This window comes from Heterostelium album (genome assembly GCF_000004825.1).
Source record: "Heterostelium album PN500 unplaced genomic scaffold PPL_scaffold2, whole genome shotgun sequence".
Lineage (NCBI taxonomy): Eukaryota > Evosea > Eumycetozoa > Acytosteliales > Acytosteliaceae > Heterostelium > Heterostelium album.
Genome location: NW_008805064.1, coordinates 2,078,967 through 2,100,012, shown reverse-complemented (window position 1 = coordinate 2,100,012; position 21,046 = coordinate 2,078,967). Strand labels below are relative to the sequence as shown.

Sequence of the window (21,046 nt, the reverse complement as noted above, 5' to 3'; positions counted from 1 at the left end):
CTCTAATTTTCTTGAATACTATTATTAATATCTATATATTTATTTATTTATTTAATTGAATTAATATGATATTATTATCATGAGTAATACAGTAAGACAACCAACTACATTCACAAGAAAGATACCTGCTGTAGCATCATCATCGTTAGCTGGTGGTGCAGGTGGACAACAACAACAACAACAACAACAAGTTCAACACCAAAAGAAGTTACCAAATGGTTGTAAACTATCGATTCAAAATGGAAATCTTCTCACTTCCACCGGTTTGAATGATCTAGACGAGATCATGGGTGGTGGTATTCCAGTGGGTAGTATTCTCATGATTGAGGAGGATGTCAATAGCAGCTACTACATGTTTCTTTTGAAATACTTTTTGGCAGAGGGTGTCGTGCAGAATCACGGTACATTCTTCTCGTCGTTGGTCGGTCTCGACGCTTTTGAAGTGCTAAACAAACTGCCGGCACGTCTAAACGAACAGGAACAGAAAGAAGATGAAGAAGCAGACTTGCTTGCACAACGCGAAAAGTCTGGAGCAAGCAACACCGGTGAATCCGACTTGAAAATTGCATGGCGTTATCAGACCTATATCGATGCCGAGAATGCAAAGAAACGTGAACGTTCCACCGCAAATAACAACTACTGTCACTCCTACGACTTCACCAGAAAGATGAACATTCAATCGTTCCAACCGGAACATATGCACACCCTAACGTATTCGTCGGCTGGCGCGCAGCAAGTAGAAGGTTCATCTCCCTATCGTAATCTATTCATTGAGATAAGAGAATTGGTTCGTAAATACAATCAAGAAGCATCGGCTGCAAGCGATATTGGTGGCGCGCCAAGAATCTTGCGTCTGGCGCTACAGTCGTTCGCCACGCCACTCTGGTCGAACGACGTCGACGGTGTCGTTGAATTTCTACACGCTCTCAAAGGTTTGCTGAGGTCGTCACTGGCAGTCGCAGTAGTAACCGTTCCAACACATATCTACAGTCAGTCGTTTGTCGCCAAGATGGCACATCTCTGTGATAACGTCGTGGCTATCAACTCGTTCACCGGTCTCGGTGGTGAAACACCAGCGGCCTTCTCAGACTACCTCGGATTATTCAACATCAGAAAGATTGCCAAACTCAACACACTCTCATTGTCTTACCATCCCAATGTTTTAAATTATGTTTTCAAAATGAAACGAAGAAAGATGTGTATTGAAACCATACATTTGCCACCAGAACTCTCACGTGAAGGCGACGCTACCAACACAAACAACGTTAACCAAGCAAAAGCCGGTGCCGATCTAGTCAGTAAGATGAAATCCGGTAGTGGATTACTTTGTTCATCTGGAGGAAATAAAGTTAATCCAATGGATTTCTAATTTAAATTAAGTTGTTCATAGAGGTGTTGTCGACAACAAGCACTACTAATTAATAATAGTCTATTTTTGTAAATATTGATTGGATTTTTAATACAATACGATAAGGTTGATGATGAGTTTTTATTCGAATAAAAATAAACTTATTTACTTTATTTTACTTTGTTTTGAACTTTAAAGTAATCATATATCTTTGGTTGGTTTAAACTTGTGCTGGTAGAAATCTTTTTGGAGGTTGAAGATCTCTTTGTTGTTGTGACACCTGGAATCTTATTGTCGTGTGTTGAGTTGTTCTTTGATGGTGAATGTTTCGATCTCTTCTTTGGAATGAAATCTTGGTCATCTGAATCCGCTTCATCTTCTTGATTGAATGATTCCATTTGATGCTTTCTTTTCAATTCCATCTCTTTTTCTTTTTCTTTTTCCTTTTCCTTTTCCTTTTCTTTTTCTCTATCTTTATCTTTTTCTTTATCCTCTTTCTTTTTCTTATTTGGTGTAGATGTTGTTGTTGTATTTGTATCTACTGCGCTGTTGTTAGTTGATTGTCGTTTCTTGGTTGGTGTAGCACTGGTTGTTGGTTGTTGTGGTTGGTGATCTAACTTCTTCTTTTTGTCGGTTGATTGTTTGACTGTGGATTCGTCATCACTCAAGACAGCTCTCTTTCTAGAAGAAGTAGATGATGATGTCGATGTAGATGTAGCTGTAAATGATTCGTCTAATGACTTTTTCTTCTTCTTTTTATCTTTAACTTTATCCAAAGTTGGTGTTTGATTAAAATCATCAGAATCATCGATCTTCTGTCTCTTCTTACTTGGTGCTGACTTTTCATGATTGAAATCGTCTTGATCATCTTCAGCATCATCATAATCATTGTCATCATCTGAATGTTTAAACTTCAACTTATCTTTCTTTGATTTCTTATCCTTTCCCTTTTCCTTCTCCTTCTCTTTTTCCCTCTCTTTCTCTTTCTCCTTACTTCTTCTCTCTTTATCTTTCCTTTCCTTTTCTTCTTTCTTTTCCTTCTCCTTCTTTCTACTATCTTTCTCGTTATCTCTTCTTTTATCTTTCTCTTTATCTCTCTTTTCCTTTTCCTTCTCCTTCTCCTTCTCCTTTTCCTTCTCCTCTCTTTCTCTTTCTCTATTTTTGTCCTTATCTTTGACATTATCTACCTTTTGTTTCTTGAACTTCTGTACATTGGTATTACGGTCTAGATCTACGTTCTTTCTCTTTAATTCAAACTCGTCATCTTCTTTTGATTGTTTACCAATATCTAAATCATTCAAGAAGCGATCACTGGTTGAATCTACTGATGTTGAAGTAGTAGTAGTAGTAGTTGTTGTTGTCGGTTCAGCACTAATATTCATCATATCTTCACTAACAGACTCATTGAACTTGGCATATTCGAATTGGTGTTGGAACTCACTCATAAGATTGAACTCTTCATCGCCATATTCGTTTGTATAATTAAGGTCATCGTCCATATATCGATTGGAACCTGAGCTTTCTTCGTATCCACTACCACTACCACTGTAACTGCTACTCTGTGTTGATTTTGTACTATTACTATTATTATTATTATTATTACTATTGCTTTTACTATTATTATTTGTTGATGTTGTATTTCTAACTTTGATTGGAGAAACAATTGATGTTTGTGACCAAATTTGATTTTCACCAAAAATATCATCGACATCCTCCAATTCAATTGATTTGTTATTATTATTATTATTATTATTATTATTATTATTATTATTATTATTATTATTAATATTTGTTGAATTTACATTATTATTATTATTATTATTATTATTATTATTATATATTATTATTATTATTATTATTATTATTATTTGGTTTGTATGTAGTAGTTGGAGGATCAACTTTAACTTTGCTAAGGAAACTAGCGATATCTGCAGATTTTGGACTCTGATCTGATTTCTTTTGCTTCTTCTTACTCAAATCACTGGTGTTGTCTTCATCTTGATTTATGTGACAAAACACTGGCTTTGGTGGCCATAACTCTGGTTCTTCTTCACTAATATCACCATTATTATTATTACTATAATTGTAATTGTTGTTGGGTGTGTCATGTATAGTTGTTGTTGTTGCTGTTGGTGTTGTAGATGGTATCGTAGATCTAAATAAATCTTTAACTTTTGGTTGTTTATATACAAAGTTAAGTTCATTGTTATTGTTATTATTTCTATTAATGTTATTATTGTTGTTATTTGGACTAGTGCTTGATGGTTGTGATCTGTTGATAGATAATGGCTTTAAGATTCTGGGTGTAGGTGATGGTATTTTGGTATTATTATTACTATTACTATTGTTATTGTTGTTATTGTTATTGCTATTATTATTTTGAGTAGATGATTGTTGAGATTGTAGTTTGGTGGTAACTTTGTTTGGTGTAAAGATATCACCCAAATCTAAACTATCTGCATCAATAATAATAGGAGGTGATGACTTCTCTGTGTTTTTAATGTTATTGATGTTGGCGGTGTTGTGTTGTGTCGCTGACGAATGTATATTATTATTATCATCATCGCTTTGTATCAGATCATCATTGTTGATGTTACTCTGTTGTGAAATATTAAAAATAGAATCATAATCGATTTCTTCATGTGATTTACACTGTGATTGTTGTTGTCGTTGTTGTTGTGCTGCTTCTATATCTTTCTGTGCTTGCAAGTCTCTTTCCATTTGTTGTTGATACTGATCCAAATCCTGCTTCTTCTTCAACTCTTTCTCCTTTTGTATCTCTATCCATTGTTTCTGTTGAAGTAGTCGTTTCTCTCTGTTCTTCTCTCTGAGTGCTTGCATCTCCTTCTCCTTCTGCAGTTGTACGTCTTTCTCTCTTTGCAACATAAACTCTCGGTGCGCGAGTAACTCCCTTTCTCTTTGTTCTTGTACCTCCAATTCCCTTTGTTTCATTATCTCTAACTCTCTCAGTTGTTGTTGTTGTTGTTGCAACTCTAACACTCTCTGCTGTTCTTTCAACTCTTTCTCTCTTTGTAGTTGTAACTCTCTTTCTCTTTCTCTCAGTTGTTGCAGTTCTTGCGCCTCTCTCAGTCTTTGCTCTTGTAACTCTCTTTCCCTCCTTAGTTGTAACACTGCTTCTCTTTGTTTCTGTAACTCTATTTCTCTTTGCTGTTGCTGTTCTTGAAGTTCTCTCTCTCTTTGTCTTTGCAATTGCTCTTGTAATTCTCTTTCCTTCTGTTGTAGTATTTGTTGTATTTGTTGTTGTTGTTGTATCTCTATTTCTCTTTGTTGAACTTGTTGTTGAGCTTGTTGTTGAGTATTTTGTTCTCTCATTTTCAATAGATTTGTATACCAATCTTCTTCTTCTATTTCCTTCTCTTCTTTCTTTTTAGAGATCATACTATGCTTTGATGAGGTGAGAAAGTTGTTGGGTGGTGGCGTTATCTTGACGGTTCGCCTTGGGAACACCAATAGGAATTGGCGCACACAACTGGTATTGGTGCATTTAACATGTTTACCATTGAGTTTCAAGAAATTAGGTCCCAAAACGAAACTGGAGCTACAATGTATACACCTGATCATCGCAAACATCTGCTTACAATAGAAACACTCTAGCCTGGTTTGACCGTTTTGATATTCATTATGTAATCTTGCCATTACAACATTTGTCATTTGACAAATTACATTTGGACATAACAACTAATAATAAAAATCAATAGTAAATAAATAACCAACCACAATCAATCAATAAAATAATAAACATTAAATAATAAAACTTACATTAACTCTATCATCATCTTGTATATTTTTACTTGATAATGACTTTTCATATTGAAATCGCTTATCTTTATCCAACAATATATTTTTAGCATTTGTAATCTCGTTGAATGCTTGTTGAGAACCGGGTGCTTTATTCTTGTCAGGATGTAATAATACCACCAACTGTTTGTTTTTAAATATGTTAATATTAAATTGAAATCTAGATTAATATAAATATAATGATTTGGTAATACAAACCTTCTTGTACATCTTAAGAATTTCATTGTCTGTACACTTGTTTGTAAGTGATAGCTTTGAAAAGTTTGTTTTACTCTCCAATACCATCTTTACGATATATAGACTTTCATCAGTGTAGCTATTGTTATTGTTATTGGAATTCGAAGGGTGTTGGTGGTGGTTGTTGTTGCTGTTGTTGTGGAGATACTATAGATGCATGTGGTTGTTGAACATTATCATTAAAATTTGATTGTGTTGAACTACTATTGTTATTGTATTGTTGTTCTGTTTGTTGTTGTTGTGGCTGCTGCTGATCTGTTGAATTATATTGTTGTTGATGATGATGTTGTTGTTGTTCTACTGTTGATATTAAATCATCGATACCATCGGTAGGATACAATCGTTTCGATTTCATAAATAGATTCAAAGCTTTTGAAAAGTCATTTTTGGTTAGGTATTGCTCGCCCAAACGCCGCGCTCTGACTGCTTCATCTTTGTTACACTCCATCACCTTGATCTATGATAGAAGCAATGATATTACTCTTTTGATCGATCGATTGAATTTGTAACAACTCTCTGAAATTCAAAACAACTGCTCTATCTATCTATCTACCTATCTATCTTATTTATATAATATATTGTTTATTGTTAATATAAATGTGTCAAATGTATTTAACTTGTAGTGCGCTACTTCAAGTCAGGGCATATGAACAAGTATAATTATACTGATGCTGAGTATCATCACAATAAAGAGAGAAATAAAAAACGACGATATGCTGTCGAAAATTTAAAAAATAAATTGTGCTCGCTTCCAAGAAAAGATTGAAAATGATCGAATTATAATTAATTAAAGGAAAGATATCATAGTCAATAATTCAATCAGTTTCCAAAGCAAAAAGTACTTACAGATTCTTTTTAATTAAAAAATTAGATAATATCTCAAATTATTGTAGGTAATTTACTCATTCTTCTCATGTAAAGTCAGGATGGTGTAGTTGGTTATCACAAAACCTTAACACGGTTTGGGTCATGGGTTCGATTCCCATTCTTGATATAAATTTTAAAGATTTATCGGGGAAAATGCGCGCAACAAGGTTTAAAATTTGTAATGATTATTGGCAATACTCAAAAAGATTCAGTGCTAAAAAAAGATAAAGTTAATTGAAGCAAAAACAAAATCAGCACTGAACACAAATACTATATGTATAAAAAGAGTATATATTTAAAAGATTACAATTATATAAAATAAAATTTAAAAAAAATTTTAAAAAACAATTAAATCAATAAAAAAAAAGGATAACAATATATTTTTCAAATTATAAATCAATAACATTATTAGAAGAATTATAAAGGAATTACTTTCAGAAATAATTCAAAAAAAAACCTTTTAGACTCTTCTTCATATTCAAAATGTAAAGGTTTTTAGCTGATTTTACATAAACAAGGATATTGTTTTTTAGAAAAGTAATTTAACAGATGAAACGAAAATAAAACAAGGAGAGTAAAGTATAAAGAAAGGTTATTCTTTAAAGGAGTTCCCGATTATAGAACAACTAATATTCTATCATTAAGTTGAAAGTGGTAGATTCAAATTCAATCTTTTCTCTCATTAAGTTAATATGGAACTGGATACTTAGACAATCTATCTTAAACTCTAGATTCCCAGATTTTTTAGAAATTTTATAGATCGACGAATAAATAATATTGTTTAACTAATTTTAGTATATTCCACAACTGTACAAGACATCTCACTTGTCATCAATATACTAAAACTCATAATATTGTTTACATAAAATGCATTCTTAATTAAATTTGATATTTAAACAAACCAGTAAGGACCTGAATGTTTTTTAAAATTCTTGGGTATTCTTGAGATAAATATATATACTAGATGTCATTCATTCTAAACTCAATAGAGCTCTTAAATAATGTTAATAGTGGTGATATGAAAAGACACCGGAGTACTGCCAATCACTATATGAATCAAGTAATCCTTAACCAAGTTTATTGGACATACTATTAATTGTTTTCTTTTAAATCAATTTAAATGTATATAAATAAAAAATATTTTATCACTTCAGAAATATTGCACAGTTAATTTTTGTTTTTTATTTTTTTTAATGGTAAATGTTTCAATTCTTTTCTAATAATTAATCTTTATTAAAGATCTATCTTAGAATATATTTATTAGTTTCTATAATAAATAAATGTATTACTGTTTGATATTTTGAAACCTCTGTCCGTTTTCACAGATTTTTGATGTACTACTCAACTTATGAATTAATAATAACTATAAAAAATAATAATAATAATATTTTATTGGCTATTTCTCACGGCCTGTGTGAGAATGTATATAAAATATAAAACACGAACTAGCAGGTTAATATCAATAACTGCAATTTGTTGATTGATCATGAGTCAACAAATCTTTTTTTGCAAAAAAAAAAAAAAATATACAACGAGCGGGGACGAAACACTGTCTTCCGGTTCTTCTCCGTTCGCTACCTGGATTGGCTTACAACCAAAACAAAGAATGTGAACTGTGCTTCACATACTGCTCTGACCCATATTTCCATACATTCTTTAATTGTCGAGCAGTTATGCACAGATACAATCTTAACACCATTCTTGATTCCTTACAGCTTTCAGGTGGTTAACGATTCGTTTGGACTATGGAAGACGCGTATCAGTTGGTTAGAAGAAAGGACAACTTCACTTCTCTCGCTTCACTTGTCTTTCATCAAATCTGGAAATTCTATTGTAAATCCTATTTTGGCGGTACTCCTCTCCACGATAACAACCTACTATCTAATGAATCTATCATAAATGAATATATACAGCAGATATCAGTAATGAAATTAATTATAAATAACAGTATCAGTAACTTACAATCCAAACTTAAATAACCAGTAACCAATCAAAGGTCATATTAAGTTTTATTTTGGGATGGTGCAAAATGATTGCTATTTTGATTATTATAATTATTAATTAAAACAATTTTTACTTCTTAAAAATAAAAATAAAAAAAAATAAACAAAAGAAATTGTCATTTTTTGCTAAAAAAATCCCTCAAAAAAAAAGATATATATTTTGTATATAAATATATTTTAAGTATTAAAAATTAAACAAAATAATTTATAAACAAAAAACACTACTTTTCTTGATGAAAACAAGTCAAAATTACCACTTCTCTTGCCACTAAAAATGCAAGTAAATCAAGAGGAATAGAAGTAGATAAAATATATTGACAGTAAAACAACACCATTAAATTTCTCTTCTTCTTGACTTAAACACTATCATCATCTGATCCATAAATTTCATTTGGCTGACCACTTTCATTCAGCCATGGCCATTTGACAGGAATACCATATTTCTGTTCCACTATTCTCTTTGCTTCTTCAAATGGACTCTCATTTATTCTAACATTTCATCGCTATCTTCTTTAAAGTAATAATCGTCACTATCATCACTATCATTATCATTATCACTATCAGAGAATTCATAATGATGATCCCTTGGCTCATAACTCCAACGACTACCATACATGAAATTCCAATCTCTTTTTTCATTTATTTTATCATCTCTTTCTTTTTTGATCTTTTTGATTGTCGAACGTAAACCACAAAATTTGAAATAATATCGAAGTCTAAAAAATGATCATATAAGAATCGACCAAGAATCCAATCAATATATAATTAATAATGCTACTACTTTTTTACTTACTTTGCCATTTCTTGAACAATTTCATCTATTGTCCATTCTTCACCAAGTGTTCCATCAATATATTGAGCACATAATCTACTATCTGATCTAATTCTTAATCCTACTGCAGCCATTGCTTTTGTTAATCTATATCTTCTAACTTCTTTCTTACTAGCATTTATATATTTTCCAATCAACATTCTAAGTGGTTTATTATTTAGAATTTTAAATAATAATGATTTATCCATTTAGCTATTCTCTCTTTTCACTAATAATCCATCACTTGTTTTGAATTTATTGTTTTTTTAAAAATTTTTGTTGATTAATTAATATGCTTCAAAGTTGACACAGTTGTAAAAAAGGTTTTTTAAAAATAATTTCTTTATTCTCTTCGATTCATAAAACAATAAAAATTGGAACTAAATTAAATTTAAAGATATTATTGGTAGTAAGTTATTATAATTTTTTTAAATTATCATATCGATACTGTAATTGTACAATCAAAAAATCATAAAAAAAAAACATTGTTATATAGATAAATAAATTCTGTTCTAAATTTTCAACAAATAAAAAAATTAATAAATAATTTTAAAACTAAAAACGTAAATCTTAAGATTAAAAAAATGAACATTCTCTTTAAACAAAGAAAAAACAAAAAATATTAATTGTATACTACTTCAATTAAAGAGTGTTTTATTTTTACTAACACTACAATTTTTTTATTTATTTTTTTTTAGGGGTAGTACGTATTGATTTACAAAAAATAAATTAACATCAAAATAATAAATAAATATTTAATTAAAAGATATCTTTAATTAATATTTTTCATTCTTATTTATTATTCATTTTCACTGTTCAATAGCAAAACTTTGAATTGGATAAAATTAAAAAAATGATTAAAATTCAGATTCCAACCATTTTTGTAATATTTTTTTATTTTATTGTTTGGTTGAAGTTCAATGTCATCTCGATACTTCAATTAGATTCAATAGAATTGTTAATAGTAATAATAATAATAGATATTTTAAGAATAGATATAGAAATAATACAAATTATTTTATAAATAATAATAATTATAATAATAATGATAATGATAATAATAGTAGTTTAATTATAAATACATTTTCAAATAGAAAATTATTTGATATCCATCCAATCGATACCGATGGTGTTATTGATAACAATGATGAGAGATATAGTACGTTTATAGGTGCTGGCTATCGTGTTGGTGTCTACACGATCTCTATATTGGTTGGTAATCCTTCACAATCGTTTAGGGTGATGTTGGATACTGGCTCGGCAACTCTAAACATACCATCGGTAGACTGTTTCCTCTACTCAGCAGTGAATAGACCAACGAAATGTCGTTGCTCTAGCAAAGCAGAATCAACCTATAAAAGAGAATACAGTCCGAATAGTAAAGTGCATTGTAGGACTGACAACTGTATCTACTCAGAGCAATTCGTTGATAAATCATTCCTAATGAGTCAATTGGTTGAAGATACTGTTAGAATAGGTGGTTATTCAATTGATTCGATTTTCGGTAATGTTATTGCTGAATCATTATGTAAGTATATAATATAATATATTTATTGATATTTCAAACTTTGTAGGTTAACAAAATATTACTCTTAGCTTTTCAATATAAAGAATGTCCAGCACCAGATGTATATACACCAAGATCATTCGATGGAATCTTTGGATTGAGTACGAAAGTGATTGATGACACTGCAGGTGAAGATATTCTAACACAAATCAGTTTAAAGTATAATCTATCGAATTCATTCTCTTTGTGTTTTGGAGAATCGGGATATGGTGGACAATTCAAAATCGGTGGTTACGATCCCGAGCTAATAGTTGAACCAATGCGATACATTCCAGTGGCAAAACCATATACATACAATCTAACCATCTCTCAAGTTCATATCGGTCAATATAAATTGGAACATACAACTTATAATGCATGGAGTAAGTAATATAAATACAATTATATTGATTCAAATCGATCTAAAATATTAACTTTTAACTTATATATAACTTGATGTATTAAAGTTGATTCTGGATCAGCAAGTATAGTAATACCAACACCATTATATAACAATATGATAAATACAATGTATGAGAAGTTCCCATTAGCTGGATTTCAGGATGGTGCATTCTGGAATACTTCATTCCCTTGTGCTTTTATAGATGAAAAAGATATACCAAACTATCCAAAGTTTAATATCTCGTTTGTCGATACTGATGGTGAGATCTTTCACCTCTCAGTACTACCTCAGAACTACTTGGTTTACAATGAAGAAGAGAAATGCTATGAACTCTTATTGCGTACGGTCGACAACAACTACTTTATCATTGGTGACTTGGGTTTGATTGGTTACAACATTCATTTCGATAAGCAAAACCAGCGCATCGGTTTCGCCAAGGCATCGGCCAACTGCTCGACATTCTCTGAGAAATTAGAGTTGGACGTAGTGTTGCTCTCAAAAGAGAGTGGTTTGATCATGGCCAAAGTCAGAGGTGGAAGTACTGCCTACAGTTTGAGAGGCATCGATATCGAATTCAATATTCGATCGGGTAAAGCACTCTTTTACCCTAGTGGTTCGACCGTTGTTACAAACTCCACCGACGAGAATGGTATTGCAATAGCAACAATCTCGCCAAACTATCGTGGTAATATCGTAGTGGATGTAGTTGCCAAAGAACTGAATCTTCATGCATCGAATCTAAAGACTGTCACGCTACATCCTGCAGCGCCATCTACCTCCACCGCTTACATTTCATTCCTCATACTATTTATTATCATCGGTTTGATTGGTGCTGCATTCGTCATCAACAGAATCTACAAAAGAAGAGAACTTCAAAAACAAAAAGATAATCTCGATAGTTATGAAATGTTGCTATTCGGTGCTCCGCAACCTATATCAGGTTTTGATGAAGAGAAAATAACATAAACAAAATAAAAAATAAAAAATAAAATAAAATTGTGTAAATAATAATATAAAATAATTATCTTATTCCATCTATTTATTATATATATATATTAAGCTATAATTAAAGAAAGTTAAGTTTCTTCTTTTTGTTTCTTTAAACTTGGTTGAAATTGAGGTTGAAACATTGGACGTTTAAGATTGGATTCCTTTGCCATTGACCAAACACTAACGGATCGATTGATAGGTGCTGCAGCAGGCTTTTTAACATCTGTTGATCCGAATGCATTATAACTGAAAGAAGATGATGCCATTAGAGAAGAACTTGTCTTTATACTACCTGAACTTGGTAATGTTTGTTGTTGTTGTTGTGTTTGTGGTTGTTGGTGTTGTTGTTGTAATTGTGGTTGACTCATTAATTGTTTCTATATAGATTAACGTTAATTAAGTTTATACTATTTACACTATTATTGCCAATAACTTACAGTTGTTTGTTTTAATCTTTGTATAGTTGATTCTCTCTTTTTCTCTGGGCTTGGTGATTTCTTATCGGCCCACAAAGAAGCTGCGAAATCAGCATCATAATCTACATTCTGATGTGATAACTCCAAAGTATTCTTTGTTTCTAAATCAGTTAAAGTATCTATTCTAACTCTAATTGTATAATGACTATAATTAATTATAGATAAATAAAAAAAGAATATATAAGTTAAGTTAGTTTGTTAATTAGTTATATGGTATATATTATTATTATTATTAATTGTTAAACATACGATGTATTCTCTTTAATTGTTTTTAATTGTTGTTCTCTTAATTCATCCAATGCATCTTTTACAGATTTAACAATGTTGTAAGATATCGATGCGAGAATATCGGCAATCTCTGATCGATCCAACTTTGAATAGATATTCAAAAAGTCTTCAATGTCGTTCTCGACCTCGATATACTTTTTGTTGCCTTTCGACTGATGGAATTGTATCGATTTAGCAAACGACTTTGTATTTCTTTCGTTGGCATAGACCTCTTTGATATTCTCTGCTGCTACCTGCAACTTTGATATAAGATTAGCCTCGCCCTGAAGATCGTTCAACGTCGTCGATTTCGAGTAGATCTGGAACACCTGTTTAATTTCACTCTCACTATTCACAAAGTCTACGATCGCTGTCTTTTCCTTCTCATTAGAGATACGTGATAATCTACTAAGTGTTTGTACAATATTTGCACCTTTTATCTTTTTATCAATATACATCATCGATAACTATATAAATTTAAATAAACAACATGTTAACATTAACAAAACCTTATTATTATAATAATTAGTATTATTATTATTATTATTATTACTTACAGATGGTTCATCGAAACCAGTTTGTAATTTATCGGCAACGATTAATAATCTGATTTTAGTTTGTCTGTCTTCTTGGAGTGCTTTAACGATACCACGATTCTTGTCGGCACCGAAATGTGCGTACTTTCCATTGACGTTGACATCAGACTCTAGTATCATCTTGCCATCGATTGAGAACGGTGAGAATGCAGCAATAGTATCGAATTGCTCTGCTAACGGTAGTTTTTCAATGATAGAATCGATGGTTTTCTTATAAACCAACAGATTCTTTCTACCGGAACATACAATCATACCACGCGACTTGAATGCCTTTGTATCGTATTTCTTTTTCATGCCGATAAAGTGATTCAAAATGAATATCGACTTCTCTTGGATCGCACTCTTGTCCTGTGTCGGTTCTTCCTCGGCAACATTGTCGTTGTCCTCATAGTAGTAATAGTCATCGTCGTCACCCTCCCAATTATATTGCTCCAACATTCCACCATTACTACCACCACCACCACCGGTGGCACTACCACCGTAACTATCAATCGATTGATTATATGAATCCAACAGCTGCTGTTGTAACTGCTGTTGATAGTGTTGCTGCTGTTGATGCTGAAGGTTGTGGCTGGCGGTCTCCTTGAGATTCAGCGATTTGAAGTCGTCGAGCACGTCGAGAATCAGGCGGTCGCTGAGTGCATCCTCCATCGAGTAGGTGTTGAACGGTCGTTTGTCTCGGCCGGCCGTGCAGATACCAAACATCTCCAGACACTGCGGTGTCGGTGTACACGTGAAACTAAAGTAGGTGATCTGACTGGTCTGCTTGATATTTCCAACGAGAAACTCGTGCAATCGTTCGGTGGTCGACTTGCCATGCGAACGATGCGCTTCATCAGAGATAATGGCAACCGAGTTGGTCTTGAAAGCGAAATCCGAGTACTGTCCGTTCGAGTCCAACTGCGACTTTCTCGCGCTCGGCAACAGCTGTGAGAACTTTTGCATCGTCGTAATCACAATTCTGTTCTTGCCCTGTGAGATCTCGTATTGCAACTGCTTCGATGACTTTGGTCGACAGTAGTTCTTCACTCCGTTCGCCTCGAGAAACTTGACGATGACATCACCGAGCTGTGCATCCAACTGTGATCTATCATTCATAATAACAATCGTATCGAATTTCAATCTATTATTTATCTATAAAAAGTGTAAAAGTATATAAGTATATATTAAGTTAATATATATGCAGTTTGTTTTGTTTTTTTGTTTTGAATCTTACCTCTAATTTATAGAGAGTATAGACAAGAGTTGCTATGGTCATTGACTTTCCAGAACCGGCAGCATGTTGGATGAGATAGTTGTAACGTTTTCCATTTTGAAAGGATGATTGGTATTTCGGATAGGCAAGATCTTTGACAATGGACTGAATGGTTTTCCATTGATGTTCACGTGGTTTAGTGTCGTTCTTGAATGCAGCTTTGATTCTTTGCTCGAGAAATACATCGAAATCATTGGTGTTTCTCTCTGACAATGGTGTCCAAATGAAATGTTCTCTAATTAGATCGAGTGTCTGTTGTTTCTTATTATCATTACTGATTTGATCTGTATCTGCAATGATAATCTCTTGAGATTGATTATCTAAATCAACAATAACATTACCATTTTCATTATTGTTAACAGATTGTTTGTTGTTTTTATCTTTTGTTGATGCTGATGCTGATGTTACTATTGTTTCTTTTCTCTCTAATAAAGCAGTTGCTTCGTCTACATGATGATAATTCGATTGTTGTTGTTGTTTGGTAATAGTTTCACTATCTTTCTTTATCGAATTTGTTGTTACTGTTCCAATCTCTTTTCCATTTTCAGATTGTGGTTGTTGTGGTTGTGGTTTCTTTCTTGAAACTATCTTGGGAAGTGATGTGACTGCCACTGAATGATATGAACCATCATATTCATCCATTCTTATAAAATAAAAGCAATAACAATAATTAAAATTTAAAAATATATATATATAATAGTTATAATAATAAAACTCTAATACATGTTAAAAAATATTTATATAAAAATAGCTAGCAAATTATAAATTACATTCAAATTATTTAAACAGAGTGAGTGCATATGAAAAACAAATGAATAATGATTTTTGTTTAATTATAGGTTTGTCAAAAGAGTTATGAATTCTTCTGAAGTTATTCTCAAGTTGTATCTCCTATAAAAAAAATAAAATAAAACAAATTACACACTAAACCGAAAAAAACAAAAAAACCAAATAAATAAATAAATGAACAAATTTTATTCGTTTTTTTACAAGCAACGAAAGTTGTCTGCTGCACTTCCTTTCCACTTTTTTTTTTTTGCGTGATTGACCAATGATTTAAGAAAGATTTAATATTAAAAATAATAATAATAATAATAATAATAGCGCAATAGCATATAGAGTAATAGTGAACTCATTGATTCAATTAAATGATCGATCATATCTTTTAATCTATAAATAATGTTGTTGCAAATAAAATAAAATAAACTTTAAAAATGGATATAAATAATAATAATAACAATAACAATAATAATAGTGACTCTGATAGTGATAGTGATAGCTATACCTATAGTAGTAGTAGTTACTCAAGTAGCGATGTATCCGATAGTGATGACGATGCCTCATCATTATCTGATTCAGAGTCTTATAATAATAACAAAAATATCAATAATAATAATAATGTTCAATTACAACAACAACAAGAGGTTCTGCAGCAACAACAACAATTACAATTGCAATTGCAACATCAACAACAATTACAATTACAACAACTTCAGCAACAACAGCAATTACAATTACAATTACAATTTCAACAACAAGCGGCTGTGACAACCACATCTAGTTCAACGCCTACTTCAACATCCACATCACCACAACATAAATATAAACAAGAAGGATCTAAAACAGTTCATATGAAAACGTCTACATCTGCTACCAATTCAACAACAACAACAGCAGCAGGATCAAAGAAAAAGTCGGGTACCGGAACTACCACTAGAATGCCATGGTCAGAACAAGAACAATATCTATTTATTATGGCGTATAAGCAATATGGAAAAGACTATAAGAAAATACAAGAATCAGTACCAACAAAAACCACAGATCAAATTAAATCACATTTTCAGAAATTCAATGATAAACTTAAAAAGAATAATCAATCATTAGATGATCATATTGCAATGTTAAATAACAATAATAATAATAATGTTAACTCACCTAAAATTAAAAATAATAATAATAATAATAATAATAATAATAATAATAGATTAAATGTTAAAAGTAAACAATCATCATCATCATCATCGTCACCATCATTATCATCTTCAACCAATTCAACAACAACATCATCACTTTCGTCTTCAAACAATTCAGTAAATTCAACATTACCATCACATAATACACCGTGGAGTGATGAAGAACATAATCTATTTTTAGAAGGAATGGTATGTATATAAATATAAATATAAATATCTATTTTCCAAATATATGTGAAACTTATATATATATATATATATATGAAACTATAAAATAGAAAATATATGGTAGAAGTAATTGGATTGATGTTGCCAAGTTCATTCAAACAAGGAATTCTGGTCAAGTAAAGAATCATGCTAGAATATTCTTTAAGAAACTGAAGGATGCTGGTGAAAGTTTAGATCAATTCGAAAAGAAGAAAAGAAAACAACAAACAAAGTCAACAAAGAACAACAATAAGAGAAGTGAATCATTGGAGTATTCTGATTCTGAAGAAAGTGAAATTGATAATATTAAGAATAATAATAATAATAACAGTAGTAGTAATAAAAATATAAAAACAAAGACAACAACAACAACAACAATACCAACACAAACACAAACAACAAAAAAGACAACAAAATCTAAAACAAAGACATCATCAACGACAACAAAGAAGAAGAAACAACAGCAACAACAACAACAACAACAACAACAGGATTCAGATGTATCTGATAATGAAGTTGTCATCGAACACAATGATCCAATTGAACATTGTGTCATTGAACATACAGATCCTTCCGATATCAACAAACAATCAAATAGTAACAACAACAATATTTTACCAATAGTTGAAGAAGATATAGATATTGATATTGATATAGATACCGATGATAATAATAACGATACTAATAGTAATAGTAATAAAAACAATAATAGTAATAATAATAATAATAATGTAAATAATAATAATAATGTAAATAATAATAGTAACAATTTAAATGATTTCAATTATGAAGTTGGATATTCAGATAATAGTGATAAAGATAAAGATAATAATAAGAATAACAAGAACAATAATAATAAGATTAATGATAATAATAATAATAGTACAGTTAGTAATAATAATAATAATGATGTTGATGATGATGACGACGATTATATAGGTAGTCATTTGTTAGAGGAAAGAATATTGCTAAAGGATGAGATTGGTGAGGATGAGATGTTGGGATGTCCAGAGTTTTTTAGAGGTACACCTACAAAGACACCAGAGAGATATTTGATGATTAGAAATGCGCTGGTAGCTCATTGGCGACGTGTAAAACCAAACTATCTGACCAAAACAATCGCAAGGAAGCAGATCACTCATTGTGGTGATGTCAATGCCATCGGTCGAGTTCATCAATTTCTAGAGTCAATCGGTGTAATCAATTTTGGTTGTTCAAGTGCTGACAAACCAAAACCAAAGAAGAAACAACAACAACAACAACAACAATCATCTGTAAATAATAACAATAGTAATAGTAGTGATAATGATTATGATAATGATAGTGATTATCATAGTCATCATCATCATCATCATAGTCATGATTCAATCGGTCAGTTTGAAAAGTTTGACTTTCTATCGGTGACAGGCTCGAGAAAGAGAAAGGTACTGCTCAATGGCGATTGGGTAGATGAAGAGGAAGCCGCTATGAAACAAGCTCTCTCATTGCTAAGCGGTGGAAACAGTAGTGGAAGCGGTGGTAGTGTCGGTGACGAGCATGGCGCTGTCGGTGTACCTCTGTTGATCACCTCGAATCCAAGAAAGAAGAGAACCGTTCGTAAGAGTAACAGTGCATCTGGCAACAACAACAACGCAAACGGTGGAAGTGAATACGATGACTATCTTTTAGATCCATTTACATTGATAGAGTGTTTAAAGTTCAATGGTAACGACGATGATGACAATAACAACAACAACAACAACAACAACAGTAGCAGTAGATCTACTACACCACCTTTTACTCTTGATATCAGTACAAATGCACTGGCAATAATGGATCTACATTCACATATTGCAACTACAGAGGTAATCGGAATGTTAGCGGGACACTATGACCATGCCAAACGCCATATCGCTGTACAGATTGCCATTCCCTGTAGCTCTAAGTCATCCGATATTCAATGTGATATGGATCCGCACTCTTTGATTGCCGCCAAAGACTTTGCAGTGTCTCATTCATTGGAGTTGGTCGGTTGGTACCATTCACATCCAAACTTTCCACCCATACCATCACTTAGAGATATTGAAACACAATCTGCATATCAAGTAAGTAAATCACAACAATAATTATATGATAAATTCTCTTTTCTTACCTATTTGTTACCAACCTCTTCTTCTTCCTCTCTTCTTAGAAACTATATTTAAAAGATAAAATTGAACCATTTATTGGTGTGATTATCAATCCCTATCATAGTGAAATCGATTCAATCTTTAAGAATATAACGATATCACAAGAGCTATCGGAAAACAAGATGCACAGAATGCCATATGAACTACCGATGTCTGTCATTCATTGCTATAACTATAAATTATTGTTTGACCAAATCGAATCTATTCAAAAGACATATATCGGTTATAAATTGTATGTATAGATGTTATATAGATTCGCCTATAAAAGGATTGTAAATTTTAACAAACAAAATCATAATTAGCCGTATGGATTTATCAAAGATATTTAAATATGGTGATTATAAACTTAGTTATTTAGACAAGATGATCTCATCTATAAGAAGTTGTTTGGAGCTGGTACAAGCACCAGAGTCAAGCGAAGAACAACAAGCAGACTTGAACAAGAAGTTTTTAGATAGAGTAAGAGTGTTGTTTGCAGGATTCCTCAATGCGAACAGTAGTAGCTTTCAACCTTCACCATTCCCCTCTTCCTCATCCACAACTCTCTCTTCAACAACAAAAGACGAAAATATTAACAATGATAACAACAACAATATTAATAATAATAATGATGATGATGATAATAAAAATGATAATGATAATGAAATAGATATTGATATTAAAGATTCAACAACAACAACAACAACCACAACTACATCGGCAACAACAATAACAACAAACAACCTAACTATACCAAAGATATCAGTAGAAGAAAATAATGAAATTATTGACAGTACTAATAATATTATTAACAATAATCATGATAATTCAAATATAATAATACCTTCAGCAATAGTTTCATCATCGTCATTGTTATTCTCACCGGCATCAACATCATCAGTTCCACCATCGCCATTTGCAAACCACCATCATCATCATCACCATCATAACTCAGTTACAATGAACATAGACAGTCATAACGATGTAGATTGCCCTGTTGCAATCGTTGAAGATTGGTTACTACCTGAATCAATATACAAAGTACAACTCTAAATCATTGCTATATGTACTTTAAAATAAACATAATTGATTTCCTTAAATTGTTTTACTTATAAACATACTGTTTTCAATTCATTTAACTAATCATAATAATAAAGAAGTTTAAAACAGATACTAATTAAATATTTATCACAAGTGTCTGCAATCAATCATTACACATCTAGTCATAGTGAAAGATAAAAACTCTTTTGATCATTATTTTAGAATATTTTATTCAATATTAAAGAAGCTCGGCTACACAGGACAAAAAGAAATTCCGTAATAGTTTGTTTTCTTTGTTTCTTTGTGTCGCCAGCACTCGATGATAACTCGAAAATTAATACCAACATTTGTCTGAGGACTCGTTTTTTTTTTTGTCTAAACAGTCGCCCATTAACCAAAACATCTTTTGCATTAATCGATGACAAAAAAAAATAAAAAACAATCAACTCATCTTATCTTTTTTTTTTAAACCTTCCTTGCAGTTTTTTCTTTAAACAAAATTTAGATGTTTGCATTATATTTGTTTTTTTTTGTTAATGTTAAATTAGTTGAGCTCACCTTATCACCATAATGATGTGGTGTATGTGTGATCAGCCAAATAATCGTGAAAGGAAATAGTAAATAAGGCTCATAACCTTTTACCAAAATAACTCTTTTTGCCTATCTGACCAGCTGGCTGTATCTACCGTTTTGTAAATACCCTTCTGAAACAGCCAATGCAAAGATAATTTCCGCTATGTAGGTGATAAAGAAAGAAAAAAAAAAAACTGTTTATTAACATAAAATTATTGAATATGAAAGCAAAGGTAAAGAAGTGTGAGTGGATAGATAAATAAGTTTATTCTTTTCCAACTTCCATATTAAATATTAAAAAAAAACTATTTATTATTATTATCTTTTTTTCATCCATGTGAGGAAAAATCAAAAGAAATATAATATTTTGATAATAATAAATTAAAAAATCTAATAGTTTTCAAAGGAAAAAATTGATTTATGAAAATTATAAAAAAAAAAAAAAACAAAAATTGATAATTCTGTGCAATTGCTGATGGTCACCAAA

At 31.4% G+C, this 21,046-nt stretch overlaps 8 protein-coding genes and 1 non-coding gene across 9 annotated transcripts; 4 read left to right on the top strand and 5 right to left on the bottom strand.

Moving 5' to 3' along the window:
- Positions 1–79: 79 nt before the first annotated feature.
- On the top strand, positions 80–1,369 carry elp4 (elongator complex protein 4; the record flags this gene model as incomplete). The annotated part of the gene is made up of 1 exon (XM_020573123.1): positions 80–1,369. One exon carries the CDS (start codon positions 80–82, stop codon positions 1,367–1,369), a length of 1,290 nt encoding a protein of 429 aa, XP_020437240.1.
- Positions 1,370–1,518: 149 nt separating this feature from the next.
- Positions 1,519–5,391, bottom strand: PPL_02129 (uncharacterized protein; the record flags this gene model as incomplete). The annotated part of the gene is made up of 6 exons (XM_020573122.1): positions 1,519–3,060; positions 3,248–3,944; positions 4,000–4,676; positions 5,009–5,047; positions 5,129–5,327; positions 5,366–5,391. The coding sequence occupies 6 exons, from the start codon at positions 5,389–5,391 to the stop codon at positions 1,519–1,521; spliced, it is 3,180 nt and encodes a 1,059-aa protein (XP_020437239.1).
- Positions 5,392–5,495: 104 nt separating this feature from the next.
- On the bottom strand, positions 5,496–5,852 carry PPL_02128 (uncharacterized protein; the record flags this gene model as incomplete). Its single annotated transcript, XM_020573121.1, has 1 exon — positions 5,496–5,852. One exon carries the CDS (start codon positions 5,850–5,852, stop codon positions 5,496–5,498), a length of 357 nt encoding a protein of 118 aa, XP_020437238.1.
- A 472-nt stretch (positions 5,853–6,324) lies between these two features.
- On the top strand, positions 6,325–6,398 carry PPL_02127. Its single transcript has one exon. It is a non-coding gene; the product is annotated as a tRNA-Val (tRNA).
- A 2,360-nt stretch (positions 6,399–8,758) lies between these two features.
- Positions 8,759–9,294, bottom strand: PPL_02126 (uncharacterized protein; the record flags this gene model as incomplete). Its single annotated transcript, XM_020573120.1, has 2 exons — positions 8,759–8,990; positions 9,068–9,294. The coding sequence occupies 2 exons, from the start codon at positions 9,292–9,294 to the stop codon at positions 8,759–8,761; spliced, it is 459 nt and encodes a 152-aa protein (XP_020437237.1).
- Positions 9,295–9,938: 644 nt separating this feature from the next.
- PPL_02125 (pepsin-like aspartic protease) lies at positions 9,939–12,000 on the top strand (the record flags this gene model as incomplete). The annotated part of the gene is made up of 4 exons (XM_020573119.1): positions 9,939–9,968; positions 10,076–10,594; positions 10,660–11,014; positions 11,099–12,000. The coding sequence occupies 4 exons, from the start codon at positions 9,939–9,941 to the stop codon at positions 11,998–12,000; spliced, it is 1,806 nt and encodes a 601-aa protein (XP_020437236.1).
- A 110-nt stretch (positions 12,001–12,110) lies between these two features.
- On the bottom strand, positions 12,111–14,014 carry PPL_02124 (helicase superfamily 1 and 2 domain-containing protein; the record flags this gene model as incomplete). Its single annotated transcript, XM_020573118.1, has 4 exons — positions 12,111–12,401; positions 12,462–12,645; positions 12,750–13,234; positions 13,325–14,014. The coding sequence occupies 4 exons, from the start codon at positions 14,012–14,014 to the stop codon at positions 12,111–12,113; spliced, it is 1,650 nt and encodes a 549-aa protein (XP_020437235.1).
- A 439-nt stretch (positions 14,015–14,453) lies between these two features.
- On the bottom strand, positions 14,454–15,260 carry PPL_02123 (uncharacterized protein; the record flags this gene model as incomplete). Its single annotated transcript, XM_020573117.1, has 2 exons — positions 14,454–14,486; positions 14,580–15,260. 2 exons carry the CDS (start codon positions 15,258–15,260, stop codon positions 14,454–14,456), a joined length of 714 nt encoding a protein of 237 aa, XP_020437234.1.
- Positions 15,261–15,832: 572 nt separating this feature from the next.
- Positions 15,833–19,998, top strand: mybH (myb domain-containing protein; the record flags this gene model as incomplete). The annotated part of the gene is made up of 4 exons (XM_020573116.1): positions 15,833–16,780; positions 16,870–18,882; positions 18,969–19,198; positions 19,269–19,998. The coding sequence occupies 4 exons, from the start codon at positions 15,833–15,835 to the stop codon at positions 19,996–19,998; spliced, it is 3,921 nt and encodes a 1,306-aa protein (XP_020437233.1).
- Positions 19,999–21,046: the final 1,048 nt, after the last annotated feature.